This window comes from Montipora capricornis, chromosome 3, assembly GCF_036669925.1.
Source record: "Montipora capricornis isolate CH-2021 chromosome 3, ASM3666992v2, whole genome shotgun sequence".
Taxonomy (NCBI): domain Eukaryota; kingdom Metazoa; phylum Cnidaria; class Anthozoa; order Scleractinia; family Acroporidae; genus Montipora; species Montipora capricornis.
Genome location: NC_090885.1, coordinates 68,102,104 through 68,117,103, shown reverse-complemented (window position 1 = coordinate 68,117,103; position 15,000 = coordinate 68,102,104). Strand labels below are relative to the sequence as shown.

The following is a 15,000-nucleotide window of genomic DNA, read 5'->3' as shown; positions in this document are numbered from 1 at the left end:
AATTTTACCACGATTGCTTGTAATCTCGTAATCTGATTGGCTAATTTGCAGTTGTCGATAAGAGTCTAGACAACGCTGTAAGCGTCAGGCTCGCGTCAATTTGTCACACAATGTAATAGCCAATCAGGTACTCCCATTTTGGGATATAAACCAATCATATTGCGAGAAAGTTATAGACAACGCTTGCTCTTTCTTCGTGTTTTGATTTTGGTCACGCTCTGAAATAAAAACTTTCTTTGGCGTTGAATATTGCGGTAAAAAACAAATCGAAAGTGGTTCAGCGTTGTCTGTACTCTTATCGACAACGATATTCGTCATCACAGACTGTGATGACGAATATCGTTGTCAATAAGAGTACAGACAACGCTGAACCACTTTCGATTTGTTAAATAGCTCGGTTTGTAAAGATGCCGTTCCACAAATACAATGAAGTTGAACTGTCCTAACCATGGCCTCCTGGCTTATACATTTTACGAACGGAGAATAAATCAGGGAGTTCAACCTTATTTCAATATTCTTTTCCGTTAAGGTTGAAAAACTCTGAGCGGTTGTTTATACACAAAAGTCTCCTTTTCGCGTTGGGTCTAGGAAACCTCGTGTTTGTTCTGGATAAAACCTTGTTTGACACGAGACAAGAGCACCCGGTGAGTAGATATCAGTTCATGATACTCGATCACTAATTATACAAATTAGATATACAATGTACGCATCATGTAAACCCACTTATTATATACTCGACAGAATATCGCGTTTCTGATTGGTCAATGACTCTTTTCGTAAATTAAGCAGTAGAGGGCTTTTTCCGTGTTTACATAGCCTCATCTAAACACGAGGAGGAGTTGGGTGAATTCGAGACAGTTATGCAAACCCGAGACGCAGTCTCGGAAACGTTAAATTCGACTGTTGCTTTTATAAAATATTTCTCAATAATAATTTCGACAAATGAAGGAAATGCTGTTTTTTTTACTTGTTGATCGAAACAGATTTTCTTGATACACGCCGTATATTTCCATATATTTCCTACCAGCCGATCAAAACGGGCGTCTGACAACACAGAACCAATCAAAATTCGTGTGATGTCACAACTATGTTTACGTACTCTCATCTAAACACAGCTATTGACCAATAAGAGGGCGCGTACTATCCTAATTATTTTATAATAGGTTATAGAGTGCAATAGAGTTAACTGAATAGAGTGTAATGTGAAGTGCTAGTGCAATACTCTTTAACGGTTACCAATTATCACCAAATTTTTAACCCTTTGACGACAACGTGAGCATAGAAATGTGAATCTTTCATTCTCTATTTTTACTGAGAAACCGCTCCGAACCAATTTTTTTTTCTCGATACTTCACGCATATCGTACAACGTAAACAATATGGAATAATTGCAAAAGACTTGCGATCTTTTGAGCTAACTTTTCCGTAGATGTCGCCGTCGTGGATCTTAAAGTCTCCTTGCGTATAAAATTTGAGCGCACATCGGCGAATTTTAACTTTATATGATAGTTTCAATGGTTCCTGGATGGTTCGGCACGTATGGAGAAGTTGAACTATTTGGAATAATGAAGAAAGAGTTTAAAACGTGAACCGTAACCATTTTTAAACATGTCGACGTTAAGGACGGCGTCGTAGATCCTAGATTCCTTAACGTGTATTGTCCTTTTTGAACAAAACCGACAACAGGCGTGAGAGAACGGTCATGCAAAATTATCATCCAAGTAAAGTTTGTGACGTTACGATTACCAATGAAGGTCACGATTTAATTTGAAGGCGTTACAAAATGCCGTGAAGAAATATTATGATAACTTTAGTCACTGTAATCAAGTGTAGGATGAACGATGTCACAAGACCAAGTAATGCAACGTAACCAACACCTTCGTCACGATAAAAGAAGATAACGAAATTATATAACGAAACGGAACGATAACTGGAGTCACGATATGTCACAAAATCACATAACGCAGAATAACGATGACGCGAAATCACGATTCAAAGTGAACTGAACACTTCTAAGCCAAATTGTGTAGGCTAATTGTATATTTTCAAAAAAATCCCTAGCCATCTTTTTTCTCATTCTCTATTTTGTTTTCAAGAAGAGTCTTTGCTTTGTTTGGCAGGCTCTTTGTTCTGCTGTAGCAGTGGTCCAGCATTATCTTCACACTGCAATATTCACGTGGATGCTGGTGGAAGGCATTAATCTCTACATCAAACTGGTCAAAGTTTTCTCAGTTAAAAAACAATATGCTATGTACTTGGTGATTGGATGGGGTAAGAGAAAAGTCCTTAGCGATGTTTGGATTTATGCCGAGAACACTCTGCTTAGCCCGGCTTTGTTAAAAGGCATGATTATTCATAGAAAGACAGTTCCTTGTCAGCATTCTGAATTCCAGGCACTCTTTCATATTTGTGGCTTAAGGAGGCTCCCTAAGACTTTTAGGGCCGCGCACAAGCTGGCCACTAGTAAGGCGCGTAAAGCCTGCATCGTGAGTGTTTTTCTGATTTTTGTGACGTGTGAGTGACCAAATCTGTAAAATTAACTGCTAATTTTCTCGCGTTCCCTTCCGTAGATTTTGTTTTTTAAATCGGCTCAGTTCTAACAGTTCCTATCAAATACCTTATATTTGTTAAAATTTGTCAAAGCCAATCGAATATATTTAGGAAAATGACAAATTACAGAATATTGGCAAAACCGTCTGAACGACCTTGACTTTTTACTACTTCAAAATGTCAGGCAATATCATTTCCATAATGTTGCAAAGAATAAAAAAAAATTCACGGAAGGAAAGTATAAATATTAAGGAATTCGAATTCAGGCCAAAAATAGGAATATATCTGCCCGTCATAAGATGTGATGTTGCCATGGTAACGGCCATAATTAAAAAAACTGACATCCCAAAAATAAGCCTCATTACGTCGGTACCCATATTGTCTCTACATGGAATACGTTAAGAGAAATTAACTAGGTTTCCTTTTGTAACTCGTTTCCTGTAGTGAGGGTATGCGCAAATACTCTCGGGAGCCACCTTGAGCGCTTGCTAAGACTTTCTGACGCTCTGGTAGCACATTCTAAGAATGTCAAAAAACACACGTTGTTAGATTCTCGTCTAACGGTGTTGCGTAACGGTGTTAAAAAGCCCGTCAAACACTTTCAAGTTTAGTGCGGTAATTTGAATCTCTTATGGTGGTCACACATTAGAGCAAACTGAGCTGAAATTGAAAGTGTTCTCATAGTTGAGTTTAATTTATTTGAGTTTCATTAACAAGTTGGTGAGAATCACACCACAGAGCAAAGTGCTAATTGATAGTGTGTGCTCTTTACAAGGACAAATCAGAACGCAGGGACATGCACTGTGCCGTTCTCTCCTCTCTTTCAGTCTTAATAGTGTGGGTCCCTGATGTTCCACAGAATTTTGAGAAAGAGGGTTGTGAGATAGGGCTTTCAATACGCTTCAGCGCTTAGAACTTAAAAGTTTGACAACTTCAGAAGAAATTACAAAGGCAGTAGTTTCTCATCAGACCCTTAAGCCCCATTTACACGAGCAATTTCTATGTGACAATTTATGTGGCAATTATATTTGGTTGTGCAGATAGCGCAACAAATAATTGTTGACGATTCCCAGTTAAGTGGGTCAGCAATACCTTTAGACAGCAGAGATAAAGCAGAAATAAGGCGAGGTTGCCTGGTCGTTCTCCAGTGGCGCTCACTGAGAGGCAGGAATTTTGTCACATTTCATTTGACGAGTCGTCTACACCAGCAATTTTTCGCATTTGACAACTATTATTTGTCACACAAGAGCTAACACGCCAGCTTTTCAGCGAATACAGTTGTCACATAAACATTGGTCCAATTTCCTTGTATACACGTGCAAATAAAAATTGTCTCATAAAAATTGCTTGTGTAAACGGGGCTTTAGTGTGGGGTGCTTAATAAATCGATTCAACCAGTCCAAAATACTTACTTCTTCAGATTTTCATATTCTCTTCCAGTCCGGTAACAAGAAAACAATCGATAGGATTTGTTTGACGAGAGAAGTTACTCATAGCGTTCTGGTCTTAACAGTATAATGCCCCATCGTGCCAAAGGCTTATAGCACGAATGTTCAATTCTCCAGGAATCCCAGCAGTCATTGTTGGATTAGTAGCAGCAATCCGACCCAGCATATTTAACATGGGTCAATCTCAGACCGCCGAAGTCACATGTGGAGCACTAAATCTCACTGTCTATATGGAGCGAACAAGGTATCATTAACATGAATGTTTTAAGATGTAACAGGCCCGTGGGGAGGATGGCAAGCTAGTTGCTTGGCGAGGGGCGAAGGACAGTCCTCAGTAGGCAGCATTCAAAGCTACGACCTCCGTAACACCTGTCGGATGCTCTTCCTGGGCCCGGTTATTCGAAAGCCGATTAACTTAATCCAGGATTAGCGAAACATTTGTTTCTTGTTTTCAACTTTTTAGTGAAAGTTTCTTTTGCTTATTTTGGTTTTTCAAGATTGACCTCTTGTAATGTAATGTTGTGCCGAATATCAGCACAACTCCGTGGTTATTTTTAATCTGGGATTTGCATTAATCGGCTCTTGAACAACCGTGCCCTGGGGCCTGTTTCTCGAAAGTCCCGCAACTTTACGGGCCATTTTGCGGGTGTCACAGTTCCCTTTGTGTCTCAAGAACGGAGAGGATTTATCCGGAGAAGTGAAGTAGTCAAACTTCACAATCAATTTTTTTTTGAAAACATGTTAAAAGCTCAGCTTTCCAAAACAAGCGCTTGGAAGTCTCACAAATGGTTTTTCGGGACTTTCGAAAAACGGGCCCCTTGGGAGCTGGATGGTTTGTAGTTGTTGAATGGGTAGAGCATTCGACCGGTGTTACGGAGGTAGTAGGTTTGAATCCTTCCCAGGCCTCCGATTTTTCTGTTGCCCCGTTCTCCCGTTGCCAAGCAACAAGGCTTCCGGACTCATTGTCTTGTATTGTTCAGAACAAAGGAAAATGCTAATTATTCCCCTGAACCTCGACTCAGTTCTTTTGTTGCTGCACAATTCGAAACTAGCCTATTGAACTTTATCCAAATGAAAGCTTGTTAAGTTAGTTGTCATTTGTCGTGGCATTGAACGAGCTTCCCTCAATAATTTTGCCCTGTATGTGATAAACATGTAATTGCATTATGCCCTCGTGCAATGAAGGATAAATTTCACTTGTATTTTTCAAAGTTTTGCAAATTGCCTCCGACGATCGTCACGTGAAAATGTTGAAAATACGCGTGAATGCCCTCGGTCCCATGCGATTACATATATATACAAAGAGGCACGTGGCGTCAAGTTGGTTAGAACTAATCTCATATATATTCAACAAGTGCGAATGCAGTTATTTTTGTAATTATAAAAGTTCATTAATTCCGAACGTTCGGATACTCGGAAATGTCGCTTCCCGTTAGAAGTTTTTCAACAGAGTAACACTCGGCGCGTTCATACGGTATATTAGTTGTTATGAAATTTTCAATCTCGAATGTTGCATTTCTAGTTTTCTGATTCAAGTTGGCTCACTAAATCTTGGTTATCAGCTCATATACCGTAATGACCTTATATGAAAACTGATTGCCCTCGTCGTTTTGTAAAAACTTGGACAACATCCTGTCGTTCTGTATGTAAAACATTTCAAAATTTATAGAAAATTTAATAAAACGGTTATTCCATTCACGCTTATTGGATATGAGACTGTTTATAGCCACCTCGGTGCTAAGCCCCGCGTTGGCTATTTACCACCATCTTGTATCCACTCAGAACGCTATAAGCGCAATATCTGAGGTTGAGGTAATAACTGCACATATTTTTTTTTCATTAGATGCTGGATGAACGGAAGCCTTTGGATTTACAAGGGACCCGTATTGGCCATTCTCCTGGTATGAAAGCTAACTGGAGTAATAATATAACTTGAAAAAATGACTCACTCCTGATCGGCTAAAAACGAGTAAAATTCTAGTGCAACAGGGTTCCGAATTTGTAACATAATTGCAAGTTTGTTAATTGTACTGGTAAAGGACGTTTGAAAGATACTGTTGTAAAAGTTTGAATTTGACTGACGTAATCTGTTTCAACCCATCAGTTAAATGAACTTCATAGAAAATCAAAGCCTTCGCTGACAAAATTTCCCTTGACTGTTTAGATTTTCTTTCATCCTCTTTTCCATGTATGTTATTTATAAGTAATCACATGACTTCTTGTGTAACTTGTTATAAAGAGGCAGTTGTAAATTTTTCAGATCACAAATTGCTCTCGCTCAACAGGCTGTATCAATAATCTTGTTAATTTGAGAAATTTATTCGCGCTTATTTCTACCAAAGTGCCCTCGAAATCGTGTGATTGCTTATACTGATGGCATTTGGAAGATCATCTTTCTTTCTTTTTTGGAGTACGATATTTGAATCATCTGTTTCCTTTTTGTTTGTTTGATTTTTCTCTAGGTCAATTTTGTGTTGTTTGCGATTCTTCTTCGTGTAATCTTTGGAAAAATATCTACTAAATATGGCAACAATCGAGTGATCATCGCAAAGTAAGAATGCACATTAACTAAAAGAAAAAGTGAACTGAACCAAATGATGTTTTATGCTGTTTGAATTATCAGTAATTATTTCATGAGTTGTTGTGTAATACAAGTGTTGAAAGACAACAGGGATGGGGCAATTAATTTGTGAGTTGATTTGATTTCTGTACAGCTGTGTCCCCAATCAGGGCCCTAACGCTGACACTTGAGTAAAGTTCATTATTATTATTATTATTATTATTATTATTATTATTATTATTATTATTATTATTATTATTATTATTACTATTACTATTATTATTATGGCTGGTTTTCTATTTTTTGCAGGAAAGGTCTTAGGAGCATTATTGCTCTCCTGCCTTTGCTTGGTGTCACTTCCTTGTTGGGCTTTTTCATCGAGTTCCACTACACACTGACCTACGTGTACATTTTGCTGAACTCTACACAGGTAAAAATAATATTAAAGGTAACTTACTCGGAGCTTGAGTAAGTGCGGGGTATTGAAACCTCGGCACTGACGATATATCCGTGGGGAAACCCCCTTGAACTTAATATGGGGGTTTGTCGATGGGTCTCTGGGACCCTTAACCAGCACTTGACCACACCCAGCTTTGTATTTAAAACCCTGTAATTGCCTGAAAATACCCTCTTTTATTCCACAATTATTTTGTAAAAAAACCCACTATATTGCTCGCCTTGCTAAAGTTAAATGCCATTTGCCTGGAAACGTTTCCCAGGTGCATTTCTTGCAATTGGCCCGCGACGGGCTGGTACCTCCTGATCTTATCCTTTTCCTTCGTTGCAACATTCCGGTCATCAGGAACAGCAGCGTTAATCATGACCCACTTGTGCTCTTTCTTGAGCACGCAGATGACCTCTGGCCTGTTGTTCTCAATCTTCCTGTCAGTTATTACGGTGTTCTCCCAAGTAAACCTATTATTATTTATTTATTTGATTTTCAGTTGTTTTTGTAAGAACCCGGCTTTATCGATTTCGGAACCCATTTTGACGATCACTCGAAATCAGTCTGCGTCGCCAGGCAACATAAAACCTGACAATCTTCTCTCTTTGTTATCGCAGGGTGTTGTATTTTTCATTTTCCATTGTGTTCTTGATGACGAGGTAAGCGACAAACTTATATTGTATTCACTCAAAATACTAGAGACACGAAGGCAATCTAGAAAATTCACAGTTATTCCACGAGCACGCGTTGGATATGAGATGGTTGGGATTCTAAGATCATATTTTTAGATTTAGCCAAACCTAAAATCGGAGCTTCCGGATATTTATCTCATTTGCGTTCGGTTGAAAAACATGGTTCCTTAAAGACCTATGCAATGTGGCTAAGAAGTAAAAAAATAGGCATTTCAGTATTGGGAAAAAAAAATCAGAAAAAAATTAAGGACTTTTCAAAAAGGTAACCGTCAGTACAAAAATTCGCAAAAATATTGTTCTGGTACAAAAAGATGAAAAGAAGTTTTTAAAATTTAGTTAACCAATATTTCCACCAAATTTGGCTAAAAAAAGAATCCATAAATTTTCTGGATTTTGTTGATCATGCGTCGACACCTGTCATTTCTCTATGACGACAAACAAAGGGGTTGTGTTTCGCATAATTAATTACACTTCGGTCTTGGGTGGGCAAAAAACGTGAACAAATGTTCAAACCCATTTTTTAACCAAACTTTCCGATTTTTAAAATCCAAAATATGAAGTTCATTCATGAGAGGTTAATTTGATGATCTAGTGCGATTCTCAACCCGAAGAAGACGGCCACGAAGTAGTTCATGGCGTTTAAAAACATGTGCTTAATGCAAAATAATGGCTTGTACCTACGCGAATGTTTATCTTCATCACTAACCTCAATTCCTCGAGGTTGTTTTCCAGGTGCGTTTTCAAATTGCTTGAAATTGTTTCCCTGATATTTTTCTCTTTCTTTAGCAGAGGTTTTTCCTTGAAAACTCATTTCGAACAGTCCATAAAAAAAACAATAATGTTTGCACATAGGAACCACATAAAGCCCTGCACTGAGGCGGCCATTTTTACGCCTTGTGAGGGTTGTTGTGTATTGACCAACTCAAGTTTCCAGGTTTAGACTTGGTAGATGATTGGCTTATTGTGATACTGGTCACATTGCCATACATGGAGAGGTGCACGTACGTACAGACGTACGGTCGCATGGTGACCTCATAGCACGTCGATGCGTTACCATATTTTCTTAACCATGGTGCTCCGCTAATATAACTCCGCACTTGTATCATAAGTTTTTCGCCACTATTCCATCTCGTTCATGTTGTACATTGTGGGCGAAGTATCCTAAAAATAATTCGGTTTGAGCGTTTTCAGAGTAAAAACAGAGATTTTTATGGTCATGTTGTCATCAAAACCTCACGTTTGGAGATTTTAAGTCGTTGTTTGCAGAGTACGGCACAAATACGTGCCTTACGTTTAGCACGATTGTTTTTTCTCCTTCTATAACAAACGATATTAGGGAGCTTAAGCATGCGCGTTTTTGAGACGCGGACGGCAACTGGAAGAGAAATATTTTGGCATGCCAGGACAGTGATGTCTCCCAGATTTTTAAACTAATCATTTCTGATGGAGGAAAGATACTTAGCAATATAAATGCGGTTGTGTGAAGACAAGTTAAAAGGCACACAGCTCACTTCCGGTTGCCGTCCGCGTCTGAAAAACGCGCGTGCTTAAGTTCCCTAATATTAGAGCTTAAGAAACGACGACGGCGGGCAACAACAACGCCACAAAACAATGATATCATTGGGTAAAAGAGGGAGAATAATCGTTCTGCACGTGTGGCACACATTTTAACCGACATATTTGCGGTACTCTGCTCAACGAGGACGTGAAATCATACAAATTCGAGGTTTTGAAGACAATGCGAGCATGTAACAGAGAATCTTTCATTGTATAAGTTAACGTTAAATACTTAAAAAATCCGACTGTGTAATTTTTAGACCCTATCAAAAAGAAATTAAAACTGATTTCACCAAATCTAAATTCGTATCTTTGACAATGATTGAAAGGAAATGTAATTAGTCTTGAATACAAAAAAATGTATTAAGTACTTATGCGTTATTATTAATAAAAATCTCCCTTGGAGAAATCATATCGATGCTGTTGCAATCAAAAACTGTAGGCATGTTAAGCAGACTAATACAATATATACCAATTTCTGCGCATAAGACTATTTGTAATGCTCTTATAGAACCTCACCTTTCTTATGGACTTATCTCTTGGGGTCACTCCTCAAAAACACATCTAAATAAGCTCGTTATTCTCTAGGAAAGTGCACTACGCCTAATCAATTTTGCTGCTAAAGATGAACACGCTTTCCTTTTTTAACTCTGAAAGAACTTCCTGTTTGGGTCAGATATGCTACCTAACCTATGTGCATGCCATGACACTGAACCAAACAAAATTACATGTTCCTGACATTTACTACAGTGCTGAGAATAACTCAACACTCATCTTTGCAACACGCACACTTTTATTGTTGCATAATATTGTCAATGACCAATGGATAAATTTGAAAACTCTCGTTCCCAGGGTCTCTTCTCTCCCGCTCTGGCGCTCCGGAGGAAGGAAACAAGAGAGACCCTGGGAACGAAATTTTACAGTTGTTTGCACAGTGACCAAGCCTATGAATGGCTGCAAGGCTGCCGGTGACCTTGTATTGATTCAGACCTTAGTGCGTTTATCATGTAAATTGAGTAATTCTAATTAGTTTACATTAACATTAGAAAAGCACAAAGGTTTGCGTCAAAACTGGGTCACCGGCAGCCTCGCTTCCATTTTTAGGCCAGGTAACTTAGTTACAACTGTAAAATCGTCTATTCATTTCAATGGCCCCGATGTTTTCACCTTTCATATTCAGTTTCCGAGTTCAGTCGCTCTTAGCCTCTTTAAAGCTAACGTTCTCCCTATATACTTTCTCTACGTCTTTGAAGTTGCAAAATTAATAAATGCTGTTAATGCTAAACAAGCACCGCCAAATATTTTAGATCTCTTTTGTAGAACATCAAGTATATAAAGATATTCATCAACGTCTCAAAATTTTTATACGTAACAATCTAGAATTGACTTGCTAAAAAACTCTTTTCACGAATTGGCTCAAGAGTTTGGAATGAGATACCTGAAAGAATAAGAAAATTGTCAAATAATAGTTTCAAAAATACGATGAGAAATATTCTATTCGACATATTAATAACTGAAGATGACTACATTGAAATTGATAAAATCATATCGAAACTAAAGAAATCTTAGATATACCGTCCTTATTTAATAATTTACTGTATTTCTCACGTCATGTTATTTCTTATTTATTTAACTTTATGTAGTTTACGCTTTTTCCTTTTTTTCTCTTTTCATTTATATATCATAAATGTAGTTGTATCCTTTGAACGACCTACCTCGATTAGCTATGCTACCCGTGGGTCGGTCTAAATTGTTATTTAATCTCTTTAAGAAAGAAATAAACTTGTTGTTGTTGTATAATTGTACTCTGTAACCGCCTCTACCAGTTTAAATATTTTTAGGATACTTCTCTACTATGTACTCGGTAAACGAGGTGAACTTGAAGATCGCGAAAGACTGTCGATAGTGCAAAGTTATAATTTGAGCTGACGGATCCCTTCCCGGTAAATAGGCAACCACGCGCGTCGCACCGAGTGAACTCCAATTCCCAATCTCATATCCAACAAGCGCGAATGCAATAATTTTTTTTACAATATACATTCATTTAACTCGAAACTGTTTCAATTTAACAAAACGACCGGCAAAATCAGCTTCTTTATAAGATAATTATAAGGCTAATAACCATGATCGCATGAGTCAGGAATATCAAAGATTTCAAATGTAACAATACCGCAGCCCTAAGTGAATCAGAAGACGTGGTTTCATACGTCTTTACTGCTAAATTCGCCTCAGTTTAGTTACTAGTTTTTATTGTCATTGGTCGCGTTTACGACGACGGCGATAAACGACGTACTTAACGGACGTTTTAAAATGCGCCTACGATATTTCCGGTATTCCTGCTAGACATCTGCATGGGCCTGTTTCTCTAAAGTCCCTCAACTCTCCGGGCCTTTGTCGGAAAGGAAAGGAACTTTATTTAAGTGTCTAATATTCTAGCGCTGTACAGCACTAATCGCGGACACTGTAAATTGAAATTAACAAGTTAACGCAAATGAAATCAAATGTTGGTTTTTGAGGAGAGGGGAAAACCGGAGTACCCGGAGAAAAACCTCTCGGTGCAGAGTAGAGAACCAACAAACTCAACCCACATATGACGCCGAGTCTGGGAATCGGTCCCCGGGCCATATTGGTGGGAGACGAGTGCTCTCACCACTGCGCCATCGCAGCACAATCCCTGCACCGGGTATTACAATTCCTTCTGCATCTGAGAACGGTGAGGTTTTCAGTCCTCAAACTCCACAATCATACTGTTTTTTTCAAGACATGTTAAAACGCCAGCATACTAAAACCAGCGGATGGCAGCCGTCAGTGTCGTAAACGGCTTTTCTAACCCGAAAAGTTTTCAGGACTTTATGAGAAATATAGGAAGTATTGGTCTAAAAGTGAGACTTTGATTTTAGGTTCAAGATGCTTTACGGAAGTTAAGGGCAAAAACAGGAAAGAAAGACAATGTGAAAAAGACGTGTGAAACGCCAGCATCAAACCCTAACAACACTCCAGACTTGGAGAGAAACTCTTGAATAAATATGCTACAGCACTCTGGTAAGAAAGTTGTTAAACACATTCGGCCAACACATTGTCACTTTATTCATCCCACTCAGAGGTTTTGTCTTTCAATCCATCATTTTCACCCTTCTTTATTATCAAAGCAAGCCCGAATACAATTTTGTGATGGCTGCTGAACAAACTCTGCATGTGAATAAAAAAGTTAATTTCCGTTAGAGACACTTCGGCGCACTCGTTTTCATGAATAGGCTGAACTGGCATTCCACCAACCTACCATTAGGCCGGGACCTTTAGATTCTAGGACGAGGACGAGAACGAATACGAGTTTTGACTGGCAGCTTTTGGCGGAAATACTTAGAAAAATTTATAACCCTTACGATTAATGTTACTGTTTGTTAAGCAGAATAGGTTGCTCAGTTATTATTATTGCTGTTACCTGGGCCTTTTTGCTGATCGAAAAATGCCAAAACTGCTACCTGTTGTTGACTTGTTTTGACACGATGACATTTTTGCAAAATCTCGTACTAAAATGAAGACGGTAACACGTTTTTCCCCCCAAAATGACGCTGGTTTGCGCGCGCTCACTGTTGTGCTATGAGAAAATTTCGTACTCGTGGTCGTTCTCGTCCTAGAATCTAAAGCTCTGTATTGTGTGAGCACAACGAAATGACGGCTTTCTTGTTGGGACCAGCTTGCAACTTCATCGCAAGCGTTCAACGGGAGCGATAAGCCTTGTGGCAAAAACCACCATGTTTTGAAAGTTTTTCCGTATAATATCCAGGGAGGTTCCACTTTACCCATAACTTCATTGTCTATACGAAGCTTTAGCGCGAAAGGTGATCCCAACAATATGGCACCACGAACTTCAGTTTTGGCAGCGTGAAAACAGTAGGCCGTTTGCAACATCTGGTCACATGACTGATAATTTTATAAAATTCCAGAAATGGAAAAATCGTGTTTGTCTTAGCCAGAATACAAATTTTCAGAGAAATGCCACTTAAGGTGGGTGTTACTAAAATGTTGCCTCGAGCGACTCTTACGCTTCTCTCGTGCTTAGCAACCTCCTGCGTGCACCATAACTCAATAGTGCACGCTGAGCCGTTTACCATTTGTTAAATCTATCTGTCTATCTATCTATCTATCTATCTATCTATCTATGGTTTCAAGTTAACTGTTGTTGAAGCAATGCAAACGGCTGCTTACCTTGCTCAGTCTGCAAAACCTTTCCGCCATTAGGCCATGACGAGAGGTAACCATGTGACCAGGTCCAGTCCTCAGCTCTTTCGTGTGCTACCCGTTGCAACGATCAGCCAGTTATAGACAATAACGATAGACAAGACAAACAAAAAACTATGCAACTTTTTCAAACTTCAAAGAAACAATAGTCTAGCGTTATTTCAGAAAAAAAAAACGTTTTTGAACTGGTTCCGCAGGTTTCGGAGGTTCTGCGGTCTGCGGTTCCTCATTTTAGTACCCCTTAAGGTAAAGACTTAATGACCGTTTAAACACTTGAAAATTCCATACTGTTGCTTACGAACGAAAAGATTTTGCCCTCCAGTGTAATTTTTCATAATTATGCGCCGCAAACAGAGCTCATATTCCTATTTTTGTCATAAGTCAAATAGTCGAGAATAAATGTGCAAGGGTGGAAATTTTCAGACTTTCATATTCGGAAGGAAGAATTTTAAACCGGTTTATAAACTTCAAAAAAATACAAGGATTTGTATGAAAATCATTCAAGCTTGACTAGGTTGCATAGCGTCCTTTTCGTTATAAATTCTTTCAACTGTAACAACACCAGTGTAAACGATATACTTATCAAAATCGGCATTTCGGCATATTTTGAGCTGCTCTTTTGATTTCTAGAAAAACAATTTCATGAAACCGGCAGAATCATCATGTTTATGAAAAAAAAGGTCAGATGACGAGTTGTTGTAAAAGGCCTATTGGTTGCTCGATCCAGTCCGTTTCTTGATCAGTGCCTGGTCCTGTTTTGAACCATCGTTCTTAATATATTTTGGCAAAACCTATTGTCCAGTTTATCTCTTTAAACTTTTTTTTCATTTCTGTAGATGAAAGTATGACAAACGATGGGATGACAAGAAGCAAAGCAGAGGAAAGCCAGGAAAATGAAACGTCCATATGATAGATTTGTTGTGCCTAGCGATTAAATAACGTCATATTGGCTCATTGCGTGTCCCCGAACGAATAACGAGCGATCACGATGGTGTCCCTAACGAGACCTCCGAGAAGTGTTTGTTATTCACGAACTATTCTGCTTGTTTCGGGAAAAAGACATTTGCGCGCCGACCACGTGAATGAACACTGAATGCATCGAATTGCGTTCACATCTGAGAGCTAGAGACATGTCGGTTATGACATCAGGCGCATTAAAACGCATAACATGGCTTCTGCAGGACCGTAGCTAGGTGTTTTGTAACGGGGGGGAGGGGGGAGGGACATCTCGACTGCCGAAGCCACGATCCTTGTAGGAGGGTCTGGGGTATACTGGGGGTATGTATCCTCCTCCAGAAAATTATCAAATTTGGAGGCTCCGAAGATATCCAAAAAATCGACCAACCAATTTCTCAGCCATGGCCAAAAATTGCTATTCACTACAATCAAAATAACCAACTCCATCCACAGACCTCATTTGTCTGACTCAGGACGTCCAAGTGGGGCAGCTGCTCCCCCTGCCCCCCCCCCCCCCCCCCCTAGCTACGGCCCTTTTCTAAATGCATTG

General features: G+C 39.0%; 1 protein-coding gene across 1 annotated transcript in view; it reads left to right on the top strand.

The window, feature by feature from the left end:
* The window catches only part of LOC138040987 (uncharacterized), a 70,840-nt gene that overhangs the window by 55,285 nt on the left and 555 nt on the right, over positions 1-15,000 (top strand). Inside the window, exons 21-29 of the mRNA XM_068886742.1 lie at positions 530-644; positions 2,120-2,270; positions 4,115-4,241; positions 5,841-5,898; positions 6,460-6,548; positions 6,867-6,987; positions 7,620-7,661; positions 12,152-12,293; positions 14,330-15,000. The exon at positions 14,330-15,000 is cut by the window's right edge and continues 555 nt beyond it. Of these exons, the coding sequence (XP_068742843.1) occupies positions 530-644; positions 2,120-2,270; positions 4,115-4,241; positions 5,841-5,898; positions 6,460-6,548; positions 6,867-6,987; positions 7,620-7,661; positions 12,152-12,271 (823 nt within the window). The 3' untranslated portion in view covers positions 12,272-12,293; positions 14,330-15,000. The remainder of the gene's footprint in view (positions 1-529; positions 645-2,119; positions 2,271-4,114; positions 4,242-5,840; positions 5,899-6,459; positions 6,549-6,866; positions 6,988-7,619; positions 7,662-12,151; positions 12,294-14,329) is intronic.